The 20,934-nt window shown below is 38.8% G+C and overlaps 2 protein-coding genes across 2 annotated transcripts in view; both read left to right on the top strand.

Moving 5' to 3' along the window:
* Window positions 1-4,156: 4,156 nt before the first annotated feature.
* LOC132110049 (ubiquitin-conjugating enzyme E2 K-like) lies at window positions 4,157-8,639 on the top strand. The gene is made up of 7 exons (XM_059516634.1): window positions 4,157-4,292; window positions 5,489-5,582; window positions 5,995-6,053; window positions 7,011-7,093; window positions 7,161-7,260; window positions 8,005-8,133; window positions 8,529-8,639. Exons 1-7 carry the CDS (start codon window positions 4,230-4,232, stop codon window positions 8,601-8,603), a joined length of 603 nt encoding a protein of 200 aa, XP_059372617.1. The 5' UTR covers window positions 4,157-4,229; the 3' UTR covers window positions 8,604-8,639.
* A 5,377-nt stretch (window positions 8,640-14,016) lies between these two features.
* Window positions 14,017-20,934, top strand: part of LOC132109352 (putative methyltransferase NSUN7) — a 53,045-nt gene continuing 46,127 nt past the window's right edge. The window contains exons 1-2 of the mRNA XM_059515369.1: window positions 14,017-14,300; window positions 15,461-15,776. Coding sequence (XP_059371352.1) covers window positions 15,464-15,776 — 313 coding nt within the window. The 5' untranslated portion in view covers window positions 14,017-14,300; window positions 15,461-15,463. The remainder of the gene's footprint in view (window positions 14,301-15,460; window positions 15,777-20,934) is intronic.

The following is a 20,934-nucleotide window of genomic DNA, read 5'->3' as shown; positions in this document are numbered from 1 at the left end:
ATAGTAGATATAATATGTAAAGTATAGTTATAAGGTATCCAACCGAATTTTGCTTAGGGCCCCCAAAGATCTAGGGCCGGCTCTGGCTGTTTTAATTACACTATCTCCGCAAATGTCTTTTATTATAGTTGCAGTGTATAGACAGCCCTCATCTGATATCTCATTCTATGATCATTTTAAAAACCTCTTTAAAGAAGTGGATATACATAAAGAGTGTATTGTAATGGGGGATTTCAATCTTAATTGGTCTGATAAAAAGGCCAAAAAGAAATTGAAGGAGATAACTAAATTGTATGATTTTATACAAATGATTACATATTACACTCGTATTACAGCTACTTCACGAACTATAATAGATCTTATCTTTACTAATAAACCAGATAGAATTACTAAGACTTTTAACTTTTTAACTGGATTATCAGATCATAATCATAATCAGGTCATAACTCTCATATCTAGGAAGTTAAATAAAAATAGGTTTGTTCATCATGAAACCACACAGAATGAACAGAATTGTTCTTTTAGAATACCAAAAAAGGATATGAGTGCGTTCGAAGAAGAGCTTGGACAGATTGACTGGGTACCCCTTTTATCTACTGAAGATTTGGAAACAGGGCATAAAAAGTTTATAGAAGAGATAAGAAATATAAAAAAAATATATACAAAATTTGTTAGAAATACGCATAGAAAGAACAACCTACCATGGATTTCGGAAGAGATATGGATGCTCATGAAAAGGCGTGATAATGTTCTAAAAAAAGCTATAAAATCTGGTTTACGATCGACTTATGTTTAATAGCTTAAGAAATAAGGTGGTTAAGACATTATGGCAGGCTAAGGCACAGTATTTTATCAATATTTTAAATGAGGCTAAAGGAAATGGCAAAAAGTTGTGGCAAACTATTAATCAATTGATAAAGAAAGAATCTAAATCATGTACTAAATGTTCAGAATTAAATCATGAAGGAAGAATACTTAATAAACCTGATGAAATTAAAGATACTTTTAATAATCATTTGATCGACTCAGTTCAAAGATTGACTGATAAATTTGGTATCAGACATAGAGAACCTAACTCTGTTAACTCAGCTGAAACTGCTTTTTACTTAACAACAGTATCAGAGAATAAGATTCAGAATGTTATAAAAAAATGAAAATTTGAAAAACTCATACGCTAAAGATATAGATGGTTTTAATTGTAGTTTTTAAAAAAATAACTGTGAACATTTTTTAGTACCAATCACACACCTTGTGAACTTATCAATTAAGAAATCAATTTTTCCGAACTACTGGAAAACTGGGATAGTTACCCAAGTTTTCAAAGCAGGTGATCCACTAAACATAGCAAATTATAGGCCAATCTCAATTTTGTCAGCTGTATCTAAAATAACAGAAAAAGTAGTAACTGAACAAATTGTAAATTTTTTAGACACACAAAATAATTTATTGTGCCCTATGCAATTTGGGTTTCGTAAACAGCACTCTACGGAAACTGCTGTATGTTATCTCATTGAGCAAGTGCAATTAAAGTTAGATAAGGGTGGGGTTGGGGGTGCAGTGTTTCTTGATTTGCAAAAAGCATTTGACACTTTAAACCATAATATTTTATTATCTAAATTAACACATTTTAATTTTTCTGTGCAAACAATGAAATGGATTGAGTCTTATCTTACATCAAGGAAACAATGCACCTGGATTAAAACATGTATATCGTCAACAAGACACTGTTTAACAGGGGTACCTCAGGGGTCCATACTAGGACCTCTTCTTTTTAGTGTGTAACTGAATGATCTTCCAGATGTTTGTTCTGATGCATTTATTCAAATGTATGCAGACGATACTGTGATTTATGTACATGATGCTAAAACAAATCTGCTGTTATGACCAAATTCTCAGACTGGTTAAATCAGTTTTGTTTATCGTTAAACGTCCAGAAAACTGCTTGTATGTATTTTAAGATTAGAAAGATGGAGGAGGTTATACCAGATATATTAGTAAATGGTGAAAGATTACAAACTGTATTGGATTTTAAATACCTTGGAGTTATTTTTGACACTCAGTTAACATTTAAAAAACATGTTAAAAAATTGGTTGTACAGTTACACCCCAACTTAGAAATTTTAAATTTATACGGAGTCAACTTTCAGCAGAAGCTGCAAGAATCTTTCTGCACTCTTTAATCTTTCCTCACTTCTCTTACTGTATCACTTCATGGTCCCAAGCAGGAAAATCTACCCTTAGACCTTAACATAGTTTATACAAACGTGCTATAAAAGTGTTTGATAAGAAACCTGACAGACATCATCATTGTCTTATAATTCAAAAACATAATCTCTTTACTTTTAAAAACTTTGTAATATTTCATGATTGTAGTTTAATGTATAAAATTGTGAATGATCTTGCACCTCCACCTTTAAAGATGTTTGTTTCATTGTGCAATGACAGCATAAGACAGACAAGAGCCTTGTTAAGAGGTGACTGTGAAGCGCATTTTAGAAAAACTGATTTTGGAAGATCAGCTTTTTCTGTAAAAACTGTTAACAATTGGAATAGTTTACCAACTGATATTATACAGTGTACAAACTTTGTGCAGTTTAAATTACATTTGAAAATAGTTTTAAAGGCAAGTCAGGTTTGTGATCATTGATTATACAAGGTAATGACTTTTGAATATGTTTTTATACTTCTTATATTCTACCGTGTTTAATTTGTATGTTATTGATAATTTGGTGTACTCCTGCCCAGGGACAGCAGATGAAATTTAGCTCTGTAGCTAATTCTGGGGTAATACTTTATTGTCGATTGTCCCTGTCAAATAAAGAATAAATAAATAAAATAAATAAAGTACATAAAAATAATTAGACCCTACAGCTCCAAACTCGGGTCTAGAAGGCCAGTGTCCTTTAGAGTTTAGCTCCAACCCTAATAAAACACACTTGAACCAGCTAATCAAGATCTAACTAGACACACTAAAAATTTCCAGATACTGTAGGTGTGATAAAGCCAGTTGGAGCTAAACTCTGCAGGGCATTGGCCCTCCAGGATCTAGTTTGGAGACCCCTGTCCCTCAGAGTTGTTACTTTGCACATGCTTTTTGATCATTACAAATAATAATGTACAATTATTTTCTTAGAATAGGAGCTATGCTGTCTGTCCCATCACATACATTATCAGTAGTTAAGTATGTGGCCTTGAAGAGGATCTTTTTCTCTCTCATTTGATCTTGATGGGACTTGAATCGTTTGGACTTGGACTTGACATGGACTTGAACCTCTTTGGACTCGTTCTTGACTAGGTCTCGACTAGTCCTGGTCTTGGACTTGTCTTGGACTCGACAAAGCTGGACATGACTACAACTCTATAAACGAGTAATCAAACCTTGGTCATGACAAGCTGATTAAACACAACTCAACACTTCGCTGTGCAACTGGCTGTTGGACTTTCTGACTGGAAGACCTCAGGCAGTACGGGTCGGCAGCAACACATCCAGCACCATTACACTGAACACTGGGGCCCCCCAAGGATGTGTGCTGAGCCCCCTGTTCTTCACTCTGCTGACCCACGACTGCACACTAGGGGTGTAACGGCACGCAAAAATCAAGGTTCGCTACGTACCTCGGTTTTAAAGTCTCGGTTCGGTTCATTTTCGGTACAGTAAGGGAAAGAAATGCAAACATTAAACTGCAGGTTGTTTATTACTATAATATTTTTTAACAATTTGTTTACACTTTTTTAAAATAATTTTTAATAAAGTATATATAAAATAAAAAAGAATAAATAAAATATTAAACAATAAAACACAACTTCAATATTCATTAGGGGGAAAAGGCATTGTATCTTACTAGCAGCAAGATCCATTGATGATGTCACAAGAAGAGGGAGGAGACAAATGAGCGATGCACCCACAAACATGCACATACTGAATTTTAAATTGTTCATAGAATTCTAGAATTTATTGAATTGATTTGTTCGATTTTATTTTATTATATATACATGCATGTATTTATTTATTTATTGAAATACATATCTGTTTTAGATTCAATGTAAACATTATGCTTTGGCAATGCATTTTAACAATTGTCATGGCAAGATAGTAGGCTACATACTGAATTAAAAAAAAAGAGAGAGTGAGTGAGTGAGAGTCGCGCGCGTGTGTGTGTGTGTGTGTGTGTGTGTGTGTGTGTGTGTGTGTGTGTGTGTGTGTGTGTGTGTGTGTGTGTGTGAACAGCATGGCCAACATCGCGGTCCAGCGGATCAAACGGGAGTTTAAAGAGGTCGTTAAAAGCGAGGAGGTGCGTTTAACATCGACACACACGTGCGTTTCACATGACAGCTGTCAATCAATCATGCTTCATCAAACACATGTGCATTTATTCATGTGAGATGAGTCTGATCCGGACCGAACCCGATGCAGCTGTTTAGACTCATGCATTGATATAATTCAGTTTAATGTGTGTTTAATTTGTCAGATGAAAGGTTTAAGGAATATTATGGGGTGTTTGTCCCGACAGGCCGAGCCGCACTGCTAAACGAATCCAAATCCCCCGAACCGAGTCATACCACAGCTCTGTTTTCTAACGTTAAATGTGCTTGTTAAATCGTTTCCACAGAGCTTATTGTGTTTATACAGTGATTTGATATGTATTCCTGTGTGTTTATGCTGTTATAAATAAAGTAATGTGAGTGTGAATGATGATTAGCTGCGTGCTAACTGAAGGCCAGCTAGCTTCATAAACAAACACATTTTCTCATCGATTTAGACCAACGACTGATAATATTTGGGATCATTTATGTAGACTGGCTGGTTTGGGAAATTTTATTTAAGTTTTATCGAGAGTGTGGTCTGATAGCATCGTGTAGTATCGAAAGAATTACACGACGATGATTTATTTTTACGAACACGCATTTTGATTAAAATCACCTGATCTGTACTGTAAAGAATACGTGCGATAATGTATTAATGTGTGTATTGAGTTTTGTGTGGAACTTTTAACATCAAAACTTCAGACCAAATTAATTGAATTGCCAGCTAAATATGAGATCCATATAAATAATATGTATAAAAATATAAAAAATATAAAATATATAAAAAATAAGTACAATGGATAATGTATATAGTATATAATTTAAATACCATATTACATGATCTTTCTGTAAAATTATTTACCATATAATACCATCTCTGTACAACAAATACAGCATCTGGTTTTTGTTTTTGTTTGTTATTGGTGGTTTAGCATTTAAGTTTGAATCCTGGGTTTGTTTATTAAGTTTGTTCTCTTGATTTTTGATTTTGTCCATTTTTTGTCCATTTCAATTTCAAATGTTAACTTTAACATTAACGTAATGTTGGCGTTCCCAGCCTTGGAAACCCAATCCAGACTTTCTAGAATTTTTATGCTCTCATTTTTGCAGAATTCTGTGGAATGAGTTTAAACGTGAACTATGTCAGTTGTTGACTAATTGTTCTGCCGCTTTATTTTCACAGACGAGTAAAAACCAGATCAAGGTGGATTTAGTGGATGAGAATTTCACAGAACTGAAGGGGGAGATCGCAGGACCGCCAGATACGCCTTATGAAGGTAAGAGAAAAGATGTTGTTCTGCTTAATTTTAATGTTCCCTCAGAGTTATCTGGTCATTAATAATGTTAGCAAAATGTTAGCACAACATTATTTATACTTCATTCATGGAGTGTTCTTTCCTGAAACGTTTTTTAAATGTTACTAGTCTTTCAGAATGTTCAGAGAACATTCAAAAGTAACATTCTCGGAATGTTCGTACAGTTACAATATGGAATGTTCCAGTAACATTCACATAGCCAAGTAAAACATGTTGTTGTTCTTTTTTTAACTGGATGTCTTAAATGTTCAGAGAACATTCAGACATAACAATGTTATAATTTACTGTAAATGTTAGCAAAACGTTAGCTGGGGTATGATATTGATTTTATAATGTGCTTTGATTTTGCTTGACTTTCTGTCATGTTTTGCAGGTGGCAGATATCAGCTAGAAATAAAAATCCCAGAGACATATCCGTTTAATCCACCTAAGGTGAGTAACGAGATGATGATGATGTTCTAATGTCTAGTTAAACTGGGTTTGAGTTAAACATGTGGTCTGTATTCAGATGATTTGTGATATTAGGGTAGTGTTGCGTACCCAAATACAGATACATGCAGGAGACCTCGTATAAACTCAGTAGCCTTCGCGAGACAGAAAAAGATAACAAAGATAACACTTTATATATTATGTACATTTCATTTTAAGTCAGTGTTATTTTAGTATCCTTGATATACTAGAAGTCTTTTTTGATATTTTGAATAAGATTTTATTTTTAGATTTTCTGTTTTCACTTTAATGAATTTTTGTTATTTTTATGAATATTTTAAGCATGCCTATATAGTTTCTAAATTTTTATGTATTCATTTTATTTGGTTTTAGTTATTTTAGTACATCAGTTTAAACTAAACAAAAATGAGAAATGTAGCCTTGTTTTTTGTTGTGTGTTTTTGTAATTTTATTATATTTTATTTAATTTATTTGTGTGTACATAGTCTTTATTTATTGATTTTAGTTTATTTAATTTTAGTTATTTTAGGACACAAAGTTAAAATGAAAATTAGAAATCTTGCCTTGGCAGCTAGATGAAATAAAACTAGTTTAAATTTATTTATATTTTATTTTATATCATTTCAGTTAAATTCTGTAAAATCAGAATGGTTTAATATTTTATGGTTTTAGTTTTACTTAACTATAATAACTTTGTGACATGAATATTTTTGCACAGAAATCACTTCTTATTTTTATTTTTTAAACAAAATATGGCAATGATCTGTCTTAACTTGTTCCTAATTTAATATTTAGATGAATCAAGAATAATTTTGTGCTCACATTGTTACTCCCTGAATTGAAACTGAATCAATCCATAAGATTCACCTCTATTTTTAACTAATGTGTCTTTTAAATGACAATTAAATAACTATGCCTTTCTCCACTGATGTTTTCCAGGTTCGGTTTATAACGAAGATCTGGCATCCCAACATCAGCTCAGTAACAGGTGCCATTTGTTTGGACATCCTGAAGGACCAGTGGTAAGATCTCACAGTAGAGAAGCGAGCGCTGGAGCCGGAGCTGAAGCTGAAGCTGTGTGTGTTTCAGGGCAGCGGCGATGACCCTCCGAACAGTTTTACTGTCACTACAGGCTCTTCTGGCCGCCGCTGAACCAGATGACCCACAGGACGCTGTAGTTGCCAATCAGGTAGATGCTTTGGGCTCGTGTTGGGAATGTGCAACAGGAAGTGGTGAAAAAACATGCCTTTCATGTAGCATTCAGGGTCCTTAAAAAAGATCAGTTTAGTGTGATCAAATTAAAGTCTTACATATATTAACAAAGAGCATGATATAAAGGAACTGTGATGTGTTCTGATGTGATTATTACACTCCAAAAGGCAAAGATTAAATGAACTGAATGTTCATTTAAAAATAAATGATCTACTGTTAATTTAAAAAAGCCATGCAGTAATGTAGATGTACACTCACGTTATTTTTTATTTTATTTTTTATGAATATTAAGCAGGGATGCAATAAACTGATGAAAAGTTTCAAATAAATGCTGTTCTTTTGAGCTTTCTATTCAACTGTGAATCCTGAAAAAATAAAATGTATCACGGTTTCCACAATTAATTTTTTCTGAAGATCATGTGACACTGAAGACTGGAGGAATGATGCTGAAAATACAGCTGCACATCACAGAAATAAATTACACTTTAACACAGATTCACACAGAAAACAGCTGTTTTACATTAGAATAATATCTCACATTTTAACTGTATTTTTGATCAAAAACATGCAGAAGAGAGACTTTTTAAAAACCTTTTGAAGAGCAGTGTATATATACTGTACCACCGTAGTTTCACTCACATTCACAGGTTTTCTACTAGAAAAAAACATAAAATTACTTGCTCACTTCCTCTTTTAACATTCTGTATTTCCTGTTTGGCAGTATAAACAGAACCCAGAGATGTTCAAACAGACGGCTCGACTCTGGTCACATGTTTACGCAGGAGCTCCCGTCTCCAGCCCAGAATACACTCGCAAAATAGACAAACTCTGCGCCATGGGCTTTGATAAAGTGAGTAAATACACACTCATTGATATCACACTTGTATAGAAGCTTGTTTTACAAAATTAAACATAATTTTATCTCATCATTTTGAATTTGCAGCTCACAGTATTTTTTGCAGTCCTGTACTTTTCTTCCATATATTTGTGTGTATAACATTTACTGCAGTTTTTCAAAGCTGGAAAATAATTGTCACAAACTTTTCTTTCTGTAGCACTTCTGTTCCAAATATTTGTCCAAAAAACATATGCACATGCTTCTATGTGTGTGCTGTGATTTTGCAATGTTGCACACTATTCTGAAGGAGAGTAATTGTGATGCAGCTTGTGATTTTATGACAGTTTGTGCAGTAAGTATTTCCTCCACTCAGAATCACTGACATCTGGATCTTCTCTTCTTCTCAGAACTCAGTGATAGCGGCGTTGTCGTCGAAATCCTGGGACGTGGAGACCGCGACAGAACTGTTGCTTAGTAATTGAGTCCAGCCTGAGGGGCCAAATCACCTTATCTGACACAATCCCACCCTCAGATCTCCTCCTCAGTCCACACTACCTTCATCTTCATGAATCTCTTTTTCTTCATCCATTTTTTACCTCTGTTCTGAGCAGTTCATCCCAAAGTGAAAATGGCGTCATCTTTATGTTGTTCTAATCTTGTCTGTCTGTATTTCTTCCATGGGAGACTTTCAGTTGGATGTTCAGGCTGCTCTGTATATGTACAAAGAACGCTGGCTGGTGATTGGGCAGTAAAAACCTCCACCCGTTTTCCTTGTACAGTGCAGATTGGTATGGAAGCTTTAAAAAAAAAAAAATCTGACTTTGTTTTTCAAAGTTCTATAAACAAAAGTCAGAACTGTGAGACGTAAACTCAGAATTATTTTTTCCACCTTGCAATTCTAAGTTTATATCTCGCAGTTCCTCTTAACTGAGTTCCATTTTGAGCCGTACCTGTATCTCAAAAGTTTATATTTCATAATTCTGAATTTGTTTCAAAATTCTGAAATTTCATCTCATAATTCAGTTTCAATTTCACCGAGTTTATATCTTATAATTCTGACTCACACGTCAGAGTTGTGTGATATAAACTCAGAATTGTGAGAAAAAAAAATCACTATCACCTTAGCTTTTTATTCCGTGGCAGAAATGGGCTTCGATAGGTTTGGAACAACAAGAGAGAAAGAAACATTTAGGGATAAACTAACCATTTTTTCCCTTTATACTGTATATCTTGCTCTCTCTTCTTTCGTTTATTAATTTTGGTTTGAATGTGCCTTTTTTCTTTCTTTCTCATAATAATAATCATCATCATCATCTCCCTCAGCTCAGGTTCTGCAATCTGACTCTAGCCACGCCCCCTCAAGCACACGCCCAATCAGCACTGTGGTCATTCTCCCTCCTGCAAAATCATTGGCCCTTTCATCTGGGAAAACATTAGGATTACATTTTTAAAACTCCAGTCTCACAATGGTTCCTTCACTCATAGATGTTAATCTCAAACAGTCAAGACTGGAAGAAACCCTCACACAAATAAATAAAAGACGAGAGTTCATCTGTAAATAGAGCTATTAAAGTCTGTATAAATTTAAGCAATGTGGCAATGCCTTTATTTATTATTGCTTTGTGGAAAAGTGAAATAAACACCAGTTTCATGGCTGAGCATGTGATGTTTGGATGATCTGTGTTTTACATTGACTGCAGCTTCTGCATTCATAAAAACTTTCCTAATATTAGCATAATGTATAGTGAGAGAGAAAATGTTTATTTGCCAATAATGTGTGGGAGCTGTCTTATTTTGACAAAATACCAAAACTACAGGTTATTAAAGTATGTTAACATAAGGATATGACAAGATTTTTGGTCCACATTATCCTTAAAGTGTTTAGCATTAATATATCAATTCACATATATTCAGTTTTATTGAGTGTGGTCACAGAATGAGTAAACATGTTGATGGTCACTGGGATAACAAATCTAATTGCAGTTGCTAGTGAAAATGACAATAAAATGTTGCACTATATTAAAAGCTCAAATGTTACAAATAACTTGCAATATTGATGTTGTAATACTGGTAGCACTGATATGAAAATCTGATGATACATTTTACAAAAAAGTAACAATACTGTAAAACGCTGATGGTTGTAATATTTTTTATTTTTATTTTTTTGTCTAAGTGTTTTATGCATAATAGTAACCCTATAATGTAATCAAACAGTTTAAAAAGATATCTAACCATTTTTTGACTGTAGAAATATGTTAATGCAATATACAATTGTGACAGACCATAAAACAAAAACAATTAAACAATTATTATTTCCAAAAGGTTACTAATGACACATCATCTGGATATTTTCATGTCTGGGAAAAAACGGGTCTGGGATTAAAATGGTTTAAGTCTAGTTTTCTGAACAATTTATCAAAATGAAGTGAGTTCATGCTTAGAACAAGAAAGCTTTATTTTTATAAAAACCGAACAGTATTATTAAAACAAAAAAAATACTTAAAAATACTCAATTGAACTAATTCAAAATAATCTTAAAAACTATAATGGTATCTCAGCTATTCTTAACACTGGTTCACATTAAATAAACACACATTCAAGAATTATATATTTAAAAAAAAAAGTTGAGAAATTGTTTTTTCACAATATTATAATAACCTATAAATAATGTGCAAGTGTAAAAACTTGTTAAAAATAAGTATAAACAGTAAAAAAATGTTTTTATATTAGCTGTCTAAAAAGGTAGAAATCATTGTCAGGATGTCCTAAAAGTGTCTAAAAAGTTTGCAGACAGCACCACCTAGCCTTTAGAAGACATGCAGTAAATGTCCAGCTTGCATTAAATTATGGGCAAGAATTATTCACAGACTCATAGTGGGACATGCTGAATAAAGTCTGGTATCTGGTCTTTAACCTGTCCACTGGTCTCCTGTGGACATCACAGTGGGATGGACAGCAGTGATGTGTCGGATTCGTGGAGAACGTGGAGTGGGAATGTCACGGGATGCCAGCCACTAAGAACGTGATCCGTATCCCGACATCACCTACACACTAGGTGTGTGTGTGTGTGGAGAAATTAATGTTGTGTAAATTAAATGCCATATACATTACCATTCAAAAGTACGTTTTTTATGCTAAAAATTTCAAGTTTTTAAGAGAGTCATACTTTTATTCATCAAGGATGCATTAAATTGATTAAAAGTGACAGTAAATAGATTTCTAATGTTGCAAAAGATTTGTATTTGAGGTAAATGCTGTTCTTTTGAACTTGCTATTCATCTGTGAATCCTGAGAAATAAAATGTATCACGGCTCCACAAAAATCTTCATATGTATTTTTCACCATAATGGAGGTTTGTGTTCATTCATACACTCATTCATTCATTTGTTCATCTGCTGAAAAAAATTGAAATCACATAGATTTTTTTTTTTTATTTTTTATTAAGATAATAGCCTCTTAGTTATGGATGATTTCACTTCAGTAAGATCCTAGTTCATGCATCTGACTATTAAGCATAACATCATATTACTTAGTCTGCCTTCATAACAAATGTACTTATGTAATATTATTTCATTATGTGACATATTTAGCTACAGTGTGTTTTCCTTAACATTATCACTGGAACTGTGTGTCACAATGACTGGAACCAAAGACTTTTCTTTTATTTAACAGAAATCACTTTTCAAAATCTACAACAAACGACTCATTTGTACTATTTTCTGGGATTTGTGATATCACAGATATTGACGAATGGGACGAGACCTGGTTGAGCAAAACTAGAGAAGACTATTTCGGAGACACACTAACTTTCCCAAGAGAGACGAGCTTAGACTGGTTACAATCATCTGGGTTTAAATCAGACTTTGATGCAGTATTTACACTGAAGCTGGCAGCAGTAAGGGCATGATATTTCCCAACCAGTGCTGCCAGTCACAGCTCAGACTGGCCCAGCTAACCAATCACACCACAGACTGGCCCAGCTAACCAATCACAGCTCAGACAGGCCCAGCAAACCAATCACACCACAGACTGGCCCAGCTAACCAATCACAGCTCAGAATGGCCCAGCTAACCAATCACAGCTCAGACTGGCCCAGCTAACCAATCACACCACAGACTGGCCCAGCTAACCAATCACACCACAGACTGGCCCAGCTAACCAATCACAGCTCAGACTGGCCCAGCTAACCAATCACAGCTCAGACTGGCCCAGCAAACTAATCACAGCTCAGAATGGCCCAGCTAACCAATCACAGCTCAGACTGGCCCAGCTAACCAATCACACCACAGACTGTCCCAGCTAACCAATCACACCACAGACTGGCCCAGCTAACCAATCACAGCTCAGACTGGCCCAGCTAACCAATCACAGCTCAGACTGGCCCAGCTAACCAATCACAGCTCAGACTGGCCCAGCTAACCAATCACAGCTCAGACTGGCCCAGCTAACCAATCACACCACAGACAGGCCCAGCTAACCAATCACAGCTCAGACTGGCCCAGCTAACCAATCACAGCTCAGACTGGCCCAGCTAACCAATCACAGCTCAGACTGGCCCAGTTAACCAATCACAGCTCAGACTGGCCCAGCTAACCATACACAGCTCAGACTGGCCCAGCTAACCAATCAAAGCACAGACTGGCCCAGCTAACCAATCACAGCTCAGATTGGCCCAGCTAACCAATCACACCACAGACTGGCCCAGCTAACCAATCACAGCTCAGACTGTCCCAGGTAACCAATCACAGCTCAGACTGGCCCAGCTAACCAATCACAGCTCAGACTGGCCCAGCTAACCAATCACAGCTCAGACTGGCCCAGCTAACCAATCAAAGCACAGACTGGCCCAGCTAACCAATCACAGCTCAGACTGGCCCAGCTAACCAATCAAAGCACAGACTGGCCCAGCTAACCAATCACAGCACAGACTGGCCCAGCTAACCAATCACAGCTCAGACTGGCCCAGCCAACCAATCACAGCACAGACTGGCCCAGCTAACCAATCACAGCACAGACTGGCCCAGCTAACCAATCATAGCACAGACTGGCCCAGCTAACCAATCACAGCTCAGACTGGCCCAGCTAACCAATCACAGCACATCTTGTGTTTCAGAAGGCGGGCCTTCATTTGATACAGGAACTATTCGTGCTGTTCATGCTAGACTGGAGAGAGAGGTGTTATAATAATGTAAAATAAATGAAAAATTATGTATTTTGAACAACCTAGTATGAGAGCCTGTTACACTCCCAAATCAAAATCAAGATTTTGTAAAAGTGCATAATAGGACCCGTTTAAGCCATTTATGGGAATGTCGCAGCTGTCAACTATGTTTGAATGGAGGAAATTTTGAAATTTGGTTTTCATTCAGTTTCTTTTCTTTTTTTCTGGGACCTGGCAACCCTGTTTGGTCGCACACTGAAATTTCAAACCTTCTACTTTTTGCCACACAGAGAAATACAAACAAAAATGAATTAATTAATTAATAATAAAAAACAATCTTGCTGGTAAATGACAGATCACCTTAGATGTAAAATCTATCTAAGAATGGTTAAAGTGAATAAAGAACGTTTTTACAGAGTGCATCTAGTAATCCACCACAGTAAACGGGTAACTGAATAAACTGCTGGTTGGGTGAATGTGATCGGTTCAGTCATCAATCTCACTCCATCCTAGAAACCAGAGTTTGTCGACCCTGATATTCTGCATGTGTCCTCAGCAGCTGTGTGTAATGTGATGAGACACACACAGCTCTGTTCTTGTCCAGCAGACAGCAGCAGATCCTCACAGATCAAACTACCTCTGAAGAAAACACTACTGCTTTTATTTGAATTGATTCATGACGTGGTGACAGGCTTTCTGTCGTTGATTTTTGTTTGTTTTTGGTTTTAACAGTTAAACGTCGCGTGCCCGGAGGTTTTGTGAAATTCTTTGATGTTTTAGATGAATCTGTGATTGATCTTTTTACTCCAGTGACTGAGAGCGCGTGATGAAAGCATCTCCCGTCGCCATGGAGACGGAATCTCGCCTGCGTCATCCGACGATAAACTTCTTCCTCCAGCTCCGGACTGATTTTGTTCGCTCAAGTTTCTCCGACAGACGCAGATTTATTCCTCTGATCGTGGAGACTTTCACAGAAACAGCGATGTTTTCATAAGACCTACAGGACTGAGAGTTTCCGGTGAGTAACATCTTTTCGTCTTTATTTTACATCTGAAAGATGTAAACAACGTACTGCAGTAATCAACATTAGACATTATTACCATGTTAAAGTGTTTTACAGAATAAATCATCATCATTAATCAGTGAACAGTTACTCTGATGTTGTTTAGTTTCGCACGGATTGTTTTGTATTGAATATCTCTGCTCTGATTATTGAGAATAATGATTTTGGGAAAAGATTTCAAACCACGTGAAAAAAAAAGTACTATAGTAATTTTGTATTTGTTTTTGAGCCATGCAGTAGTAAAACATATTATACTGTCTATTATAGGATTCACAACACTATTAATGAAAGCTATGTCAAAGTATTAACTATAGTACTATAATAAATACTGTAACGTTAGTATACTTTAGTTTTTACTACAGTAAACTGTAGTGTATTGTTGTAGAAAACTTAGTACAGTATTGGTTAAAGTAATTTGTTTATATTACTATAGTTGTTATATTACCATAGCAACTATAGAATTACCACACCAAATTAATTAAAGAACTTAAGCATAGTGTTTTTTCTTTTTGATTTTCAAAATATTTCTGTTTATAGTAAAAATTAAAAGTATTTTGAAAAGTGAGTTTGCCAATATATTAGAGAATAGAATGTCTTTCACAGATATTTAAACATTATTATTAAATCAAGATACAGTTATTTTAGTAGTGAAATTACTTAAAATATTATGATTTGATTACGGAAAATTTGTATTAAAATTTAGTAAAAATATCTGGCAATGGTGTTTCAGAAAAAGATAAAACTAAATTATGTTTCTTACTTCATAAGTATATTTTTTCTTGTTTTAAGAATAAGCTTTGAAAGATCGTTTCTGCCGCAGGATAAAAAATTAAATAAAAAGTTAAGACTTTTTTCTTACAATTAAAAGTCAGAATTTCAAGATATAAACTTAGAATTGTATGAAAAAAGTCAAAACTAATTTTTTTTATTTTTTCAAGACAGAAACCATAATCTTCCATAATAAACTCAAATAATTTCGATACTTATTTTAGAAAACAAGACCTAAATGAATAATTTTTTTTAATCATGTAAAACAAGATAGAAATAGTAAGTAATGAAATGTTTTTTGCAGTGTTGGATTATGAATGCGATGTGTTTTTGTGTGTGTGTATCAGAGGATGGTCAGGAAAAGCGTTGTGGCGCGTCGTTCATCGAAGCGTGGCTCTCAGATCTCGGCTCTCAAACATCTTTCTCTGCTGGATCCGGCTCCCGCAGAACCTCCTCTGCTCCGGACCGCTTCACAAGAGAGTCCCGTCTGTCCAGACCGGGTTTACCTGCACGCGGCTGCCATCTTTCAGAGCACACACCTGGAGAAACCTCCCGCTCACAGGCTCATCAGCTACGGGAAGAGGTCAGAGGTCAGACTGCCGGTCGCCAAGGATGAGGCGTCTCAGCGATCAGCGTATCAACTCGCCTTCAACACGCTCAAATGTAAGTGTGAATCATGTTTACACAAGTGCACTGCAAATATATATTTTTTTCCTGTTTTCCGTTACAAATATATAACATTCTTTGAATCAAGTTATAGTTTCTTTACTTCTCGTTTTCTGGAAAAAACATACAATAAGAACAAATATCTGCCAATCAGGTCAGAGAAACAAGTTTAATTCAAAGAGAAAATAAGCAAAAACTAATTTAATTCTGATGGATTTTTTTCATAAAATGAAACTTAATATCAAGACATTCATATGAAGTCATTCTGGTTCTCCAGTACATGTATCTTGATTAATAAAGTTTAGATATTTGTACTGGAAAACAATACAAAAATACCGCAGAAATAATGATGATTTTTTGCAGTCCAGTTTATTTTTTCTTCCCAAAACAGCCACAAATGCACTGCAAATTATATATATATATATATATATAATTTTATTTTTTTCTATAAGATGGTGGTTAAAAAGGATAACACTCCATCCATCCATCCATCTTCTACCGCTTATCCGGGGCCGGGTCGCGGGGGCAGCAGTCTAAGCAGAGAACCCCAGACTTCCCTCTCCCTAGACACTTCCTCCAGCTCTTCTGGGGGGACACCGAGGCGTTCCCAGGCCAGCCGGGAGACATAGTCTCTCCAGCGTGTCCTAGGTCTCCCCCGGGGTCTCCTCCCAGTGGGATGTGCCCGGAACACCTTCCCGGGAAGGCCTCCAGGAGGCATCCGGAACAGATGCCCGAGCCACCTCAGCTGACCCCTCTCGATGTGGAGGAGCAGCGGCTCTACTCTGAGCTCCTCCCGGGTGACTGAGCTTCTCACCCTATCTCTAAGGGATCGCCCAGCCACCCTGCGGAGAAAGCACATTTCGGCCGCCTGTATCCGGGATCTTGTCCTTTCGGTCATGACCCAAAGCTCATGACCATAGGTGAGAGTAGGAACGTAGATTGACCGGTAAATCGAGAGCTTCGCCTTGCGGCTCAGCTCTTTCTTCACCACGACAGACCGGTACATCGACCGCATTACTGCAGAAGCTGCACCGATCCATCTGTAAATCTCCCGTTCCATCCTTCCCTCACTCGTGAACAAGACCCCAAGATACTTAAACTCCTCCACTTGAGGCAGGAACTCTCCACCAACCTGAAGTGGGCAAGCCACCCTTTTCCGACTGAGGACCATGGCCTCGGATTTGGAGGTGCTGATTCTCATCCCAGCCGCTTCACACTCGGCTGCAAACCGTCCCAGTGCATGCTGAAGGTCCTGGCCTGATGAGGCCAACACGACAACATCATCCGCAAAGAGCAGAGACGAAATCGTGTTGTCACCAAACCTGACCCCCTCCGGCCCCTGGCTGCGCCTAAAAATTCTGTCCATAAAAATCATGAACAGAACCGGCGACAAAGGGCAGCCCTGCCGGAGTCCAACACGCACCGGGAACAAGTCTGACTTACAGCTGGCAATACGAACCAAGCTCCTGCTCCGTTCGTACAGGGACCGGATAGCCCTTATCAAAGGGCCCCGGACCCCATACTCCCGGAGAACCCTCCACAGGCCGCCGCGAGGGACACAGTCGAATGCCTTCTCCAAATCCACAAAGCACATGTGGACTGGTTGGGCATACTCCCATGAACCCTCCAGCACCCTGTAGAGGGTATAGAGCTGGTCCAGTGTTCCACGGCCTGGACGAAAACCACACTGTTCCTCCTGAATCCGAGGTTCTACTATCGGCCGGATTCTCCTCTCCAGTACCCTGGCATAGACTTTCCCAGGGAGGCTGAGAAGTGTGATCCCCCTGTAGTTGGAAGACACCCTCCGGTCCCCCTTCTTAAAAAGAGGGACCACCACCCCGGTCTGCCATCCCAGAGGCACCGTCCCCGACTGCCACGCGATGCTGCAGAGGCGTGTCAGCCAAGACAGCCCCACAACATCCAGAGACTTGAGGTACTCAGGGCGGATCTCATCCACCCCCGGTGCCTTGCCACCGAGGAGTTTCTTGACTACCTCGGTGACTTCAGCTTGGGTTATGGACGAGTCCACATCTGAGCCCTCAGCCTCTGCTTCCTTAATGGAAGACGTGACAGCGGGATTGAGGAGATCCTCGAAGTATTCCTTCCACCGTCCAACGACATCCCCAGTTGAGGTCAACAGCTCCCCACCTCTACTGTAAACAGCGTTGGTAGGGCACTGCTTCCCTCTCCTGAGGCGCCGGACGGTTTGCCAGAATCTCTTCGAGGCTGACCGATAGTCCTTCTCCATGGCCTCACCGAACTCCTCCCAGGCCCGAGTTTTTGCCTCCACAACCACCCGGGCTGTAGTCCGCTTGGCCTGCCGGTACCTGTCAGCTGCCTCTGGAGTCCCACAAGCCAACCAGGCCCGATAGGACTCCTTCTTCAGCTTGACGGCATCCCTTACTTCCGGTGTCCACCACCGGGTTCGGGGATTGCCGCCTCGACAGGCACCGGAAACCTTACGGCCACAGCTCCGAGCGGCCGCTTCGACAATGGAGGTGGAGAACATGGTCCACTCGGACTCAATATCTCCAGCCTCCCTCGGGATCCGGTCGAAGCTCTGCCGGAGGTGGGAGTTGAAGATCTCTCTGACAGGAGACTCGGCCAAACGTTCCCAGCAGACCCTCACAGTACGTTTGGGTCTGCCGAGTCTGTCCAGCTTCCTCCCCCGCCATCGGATCCAACTCACCACCAGGTGGTGATCGGTTGACAGCTCCGCCCCTCTCTTCACCCGAGTGTCCAAGACATACGGCCGGAGGTCGGATGAAACGACCACAAAGTCAATCATCGACCTACGGCCTAGGGTGTCCTGGTGCCACGTGTACTGATGGACACCCTTATGCTTGAACATGGTGTTCGTTATGGACAAGCTGTAACTAGCACAGAAGTCCAATAACTGAACACCGCTCGGGTTCAGATCAGGGGGGCCGTTCCTCCCAATCACGCCCCTCCAGGTGTCACTGTCGTTGCCCACGTGGGCGTTGAAGTCCCCCAGTAAAACGACGGAGTCCCCAGTCGAAGCACTTTCCAGCACCCCTCCCAGAGACTCCAAGAAGGCTGGGTACTCTGCATTGCCGTTCGGCCCGTAGGCACAAACGACAGTGAGAGACCTATCCCCGACCCGAAGTCGCAGGGAAGCGACCCTCTCGTTCACCGGGGTAAACTCCAACACATGGCAGCTGAGCTGGGGGGCTATAAGCAAACCCACACCAGCCCGCCGCCTCTCACCTTGGGCAACTCCAGAGTGGTGAAGAGTCCATCCTCTCTCGAGGAGTGTGGTACCAGAGCCCAAGCTGTGCGTAGAGGTGAGTCCGACTATCGCTAGTCGGAACCTCTCTACCTCACGCACAATCTCGGGCTCCTTCCCCGCCAGTGAGGTGACGTTCCACGTCCCTAGAGCTAGTTTCCGTGTCCAGGGATCGGGCTGTCGAGGCCCCCGCCTTCGACTGCCACCCGATTGTCTAAGCACCGGCCCCTTACGGTCCCTCCTGTAGGTGGTGAGCCCACGGGAAGGCGGCCCCACGTCGCTCCTTCGGGCTGAGCCCGGCCGGACCCCGTGGGGGGAGGCCCGGCCACCAGGCGCTCGCATACGAGCCCCAACCCCGGGCCTGGCTCCAGGGTGGGGCCCCGGCTGCGCCATACCGGGCGACGTCACGGTCCTTTGATTGTTCCTTCTCATAAGGGGTTTTGAACTGCTCTTAGTCTGACCCGTCGCCTAGGACCTGTTTGCCTTGGGAGACCCTACCAGGGGCATATAGCCCCGGACAACATAACACTCATTCATGTTAAGTTTTAAAAATGTTTTTTAAATGTTTCTTAGATCAGCAAATGTTAAAGGAACATTTATTTTATTGTTTTGCAAACATTATGGAAACGTTACTTTTGAATGTTCTCGAAACATTTAAGTAAAGTAGTAACATTTAAAAAAAAAAAAAACATTAAATGAACATCCAACTGACTTTTTTCAGAAATAAAATATTTAATGAATGATATATAAAGATGCCGTAGTGCTAATGTTTTGAAAATAGCATAAAAGACCGGATAACTTCGTTCTATTCACATTATTGGATAATGTTTGTTCATAACTTTGAAATAACCCCGGCAGAACATTCTGAGAACATTTCCTTTTTATGTTGAAATTTCACACTCAATCTCATTGAAATGCAGTCGTATTGAGTATTATGTTTATTCCTGTTCACTGTTGATGGAGTGGCCTGGTTCCATTTCTATATACTATCTCTGTCATGCTGGTTAAGAAGTTGCAGATTTCGTCCCGTGTGATGGTCAGTATCTGTTAGCACTGTGTCCTTTTAGAAGAATATTTAATCTACGGGTTCTCTAGAGGATGACGGCTTTAATGAGCGCTGTACATGTCTGCTAAACCACAACTAACTAATGAGTCTCTGTGTGCCCAAGAGAGTAAGACAGAGTCAGTACATTCTGTTCTGTGTGCGGATATCGCTGGGTGACGCCTCACAATTAAAGCTACACTATGCAAGTTTTTGATCAAAATTAACAATGTTTTTAATGAGAGAGTGTTCTTAACTCATGTCTTTACCCAGACAGACTATACTGTTTATAATATATGTCAATTTTAATTTGTTCTATTTTTAATATAATATAATATATATATATATAGACTTAATATATCTAGTAAGTAATTCTGTTTCTCAGATACAGTAAATGCATCTTGATTTAAGAATGTTTAGATATTTTTTCTCTAAAACAAGACAGAAGACAGAAAAAATACCAGTGCAGAAAATCTACAGGGAATGTAAAAAATCAGACATTAAAAAAAGGATTCTTTAAACTTTTTCGTAATATATTTTTGTTATTTATATTTATTGCCTAATCTCCCTGGTACTTTAGGCCGCGGTGGAAACACAGAAAGCAACAGGTCTTGAGGGAAAAAAGTTCCTGGTACAAATGTTCCGGATAATTTCGGTGGAAACGCGGCAGTTAATGAGATCTCATTCATGAGTCAGAATGATGATGGATGACTCTGTGAGCTGAATTGATAGAGTGATTTGAATTAAATATCTTCATTCTGCTACCCATAATGCAACAGATCAGTCGACCACTCATCTGCTGTCTGAGCAGCTCGGCTGATAACGGTGATGAGATACGGAGATTGATCTCTCTGTGTGTCGCTGAA

Source organism: Carassius carassius, chromosome 29 (assembly GCF_963082965.1).
Source record: "Carassius carassius chromosome 29, fCarCar2.1, whole genome shotgun sequence".
NCBI classification, from domain to species: Eukaryota; Metazoa; Chordata; class Actinopteri; order Cypriniformes; family Cyprinidae; genus Carassius; species Carassius carassius.
The sequence above is the reverse complement of the archived record's forward strand: the minus strand, read 5'-3'. Positions and strand labels throughout refer to the sequence as shown.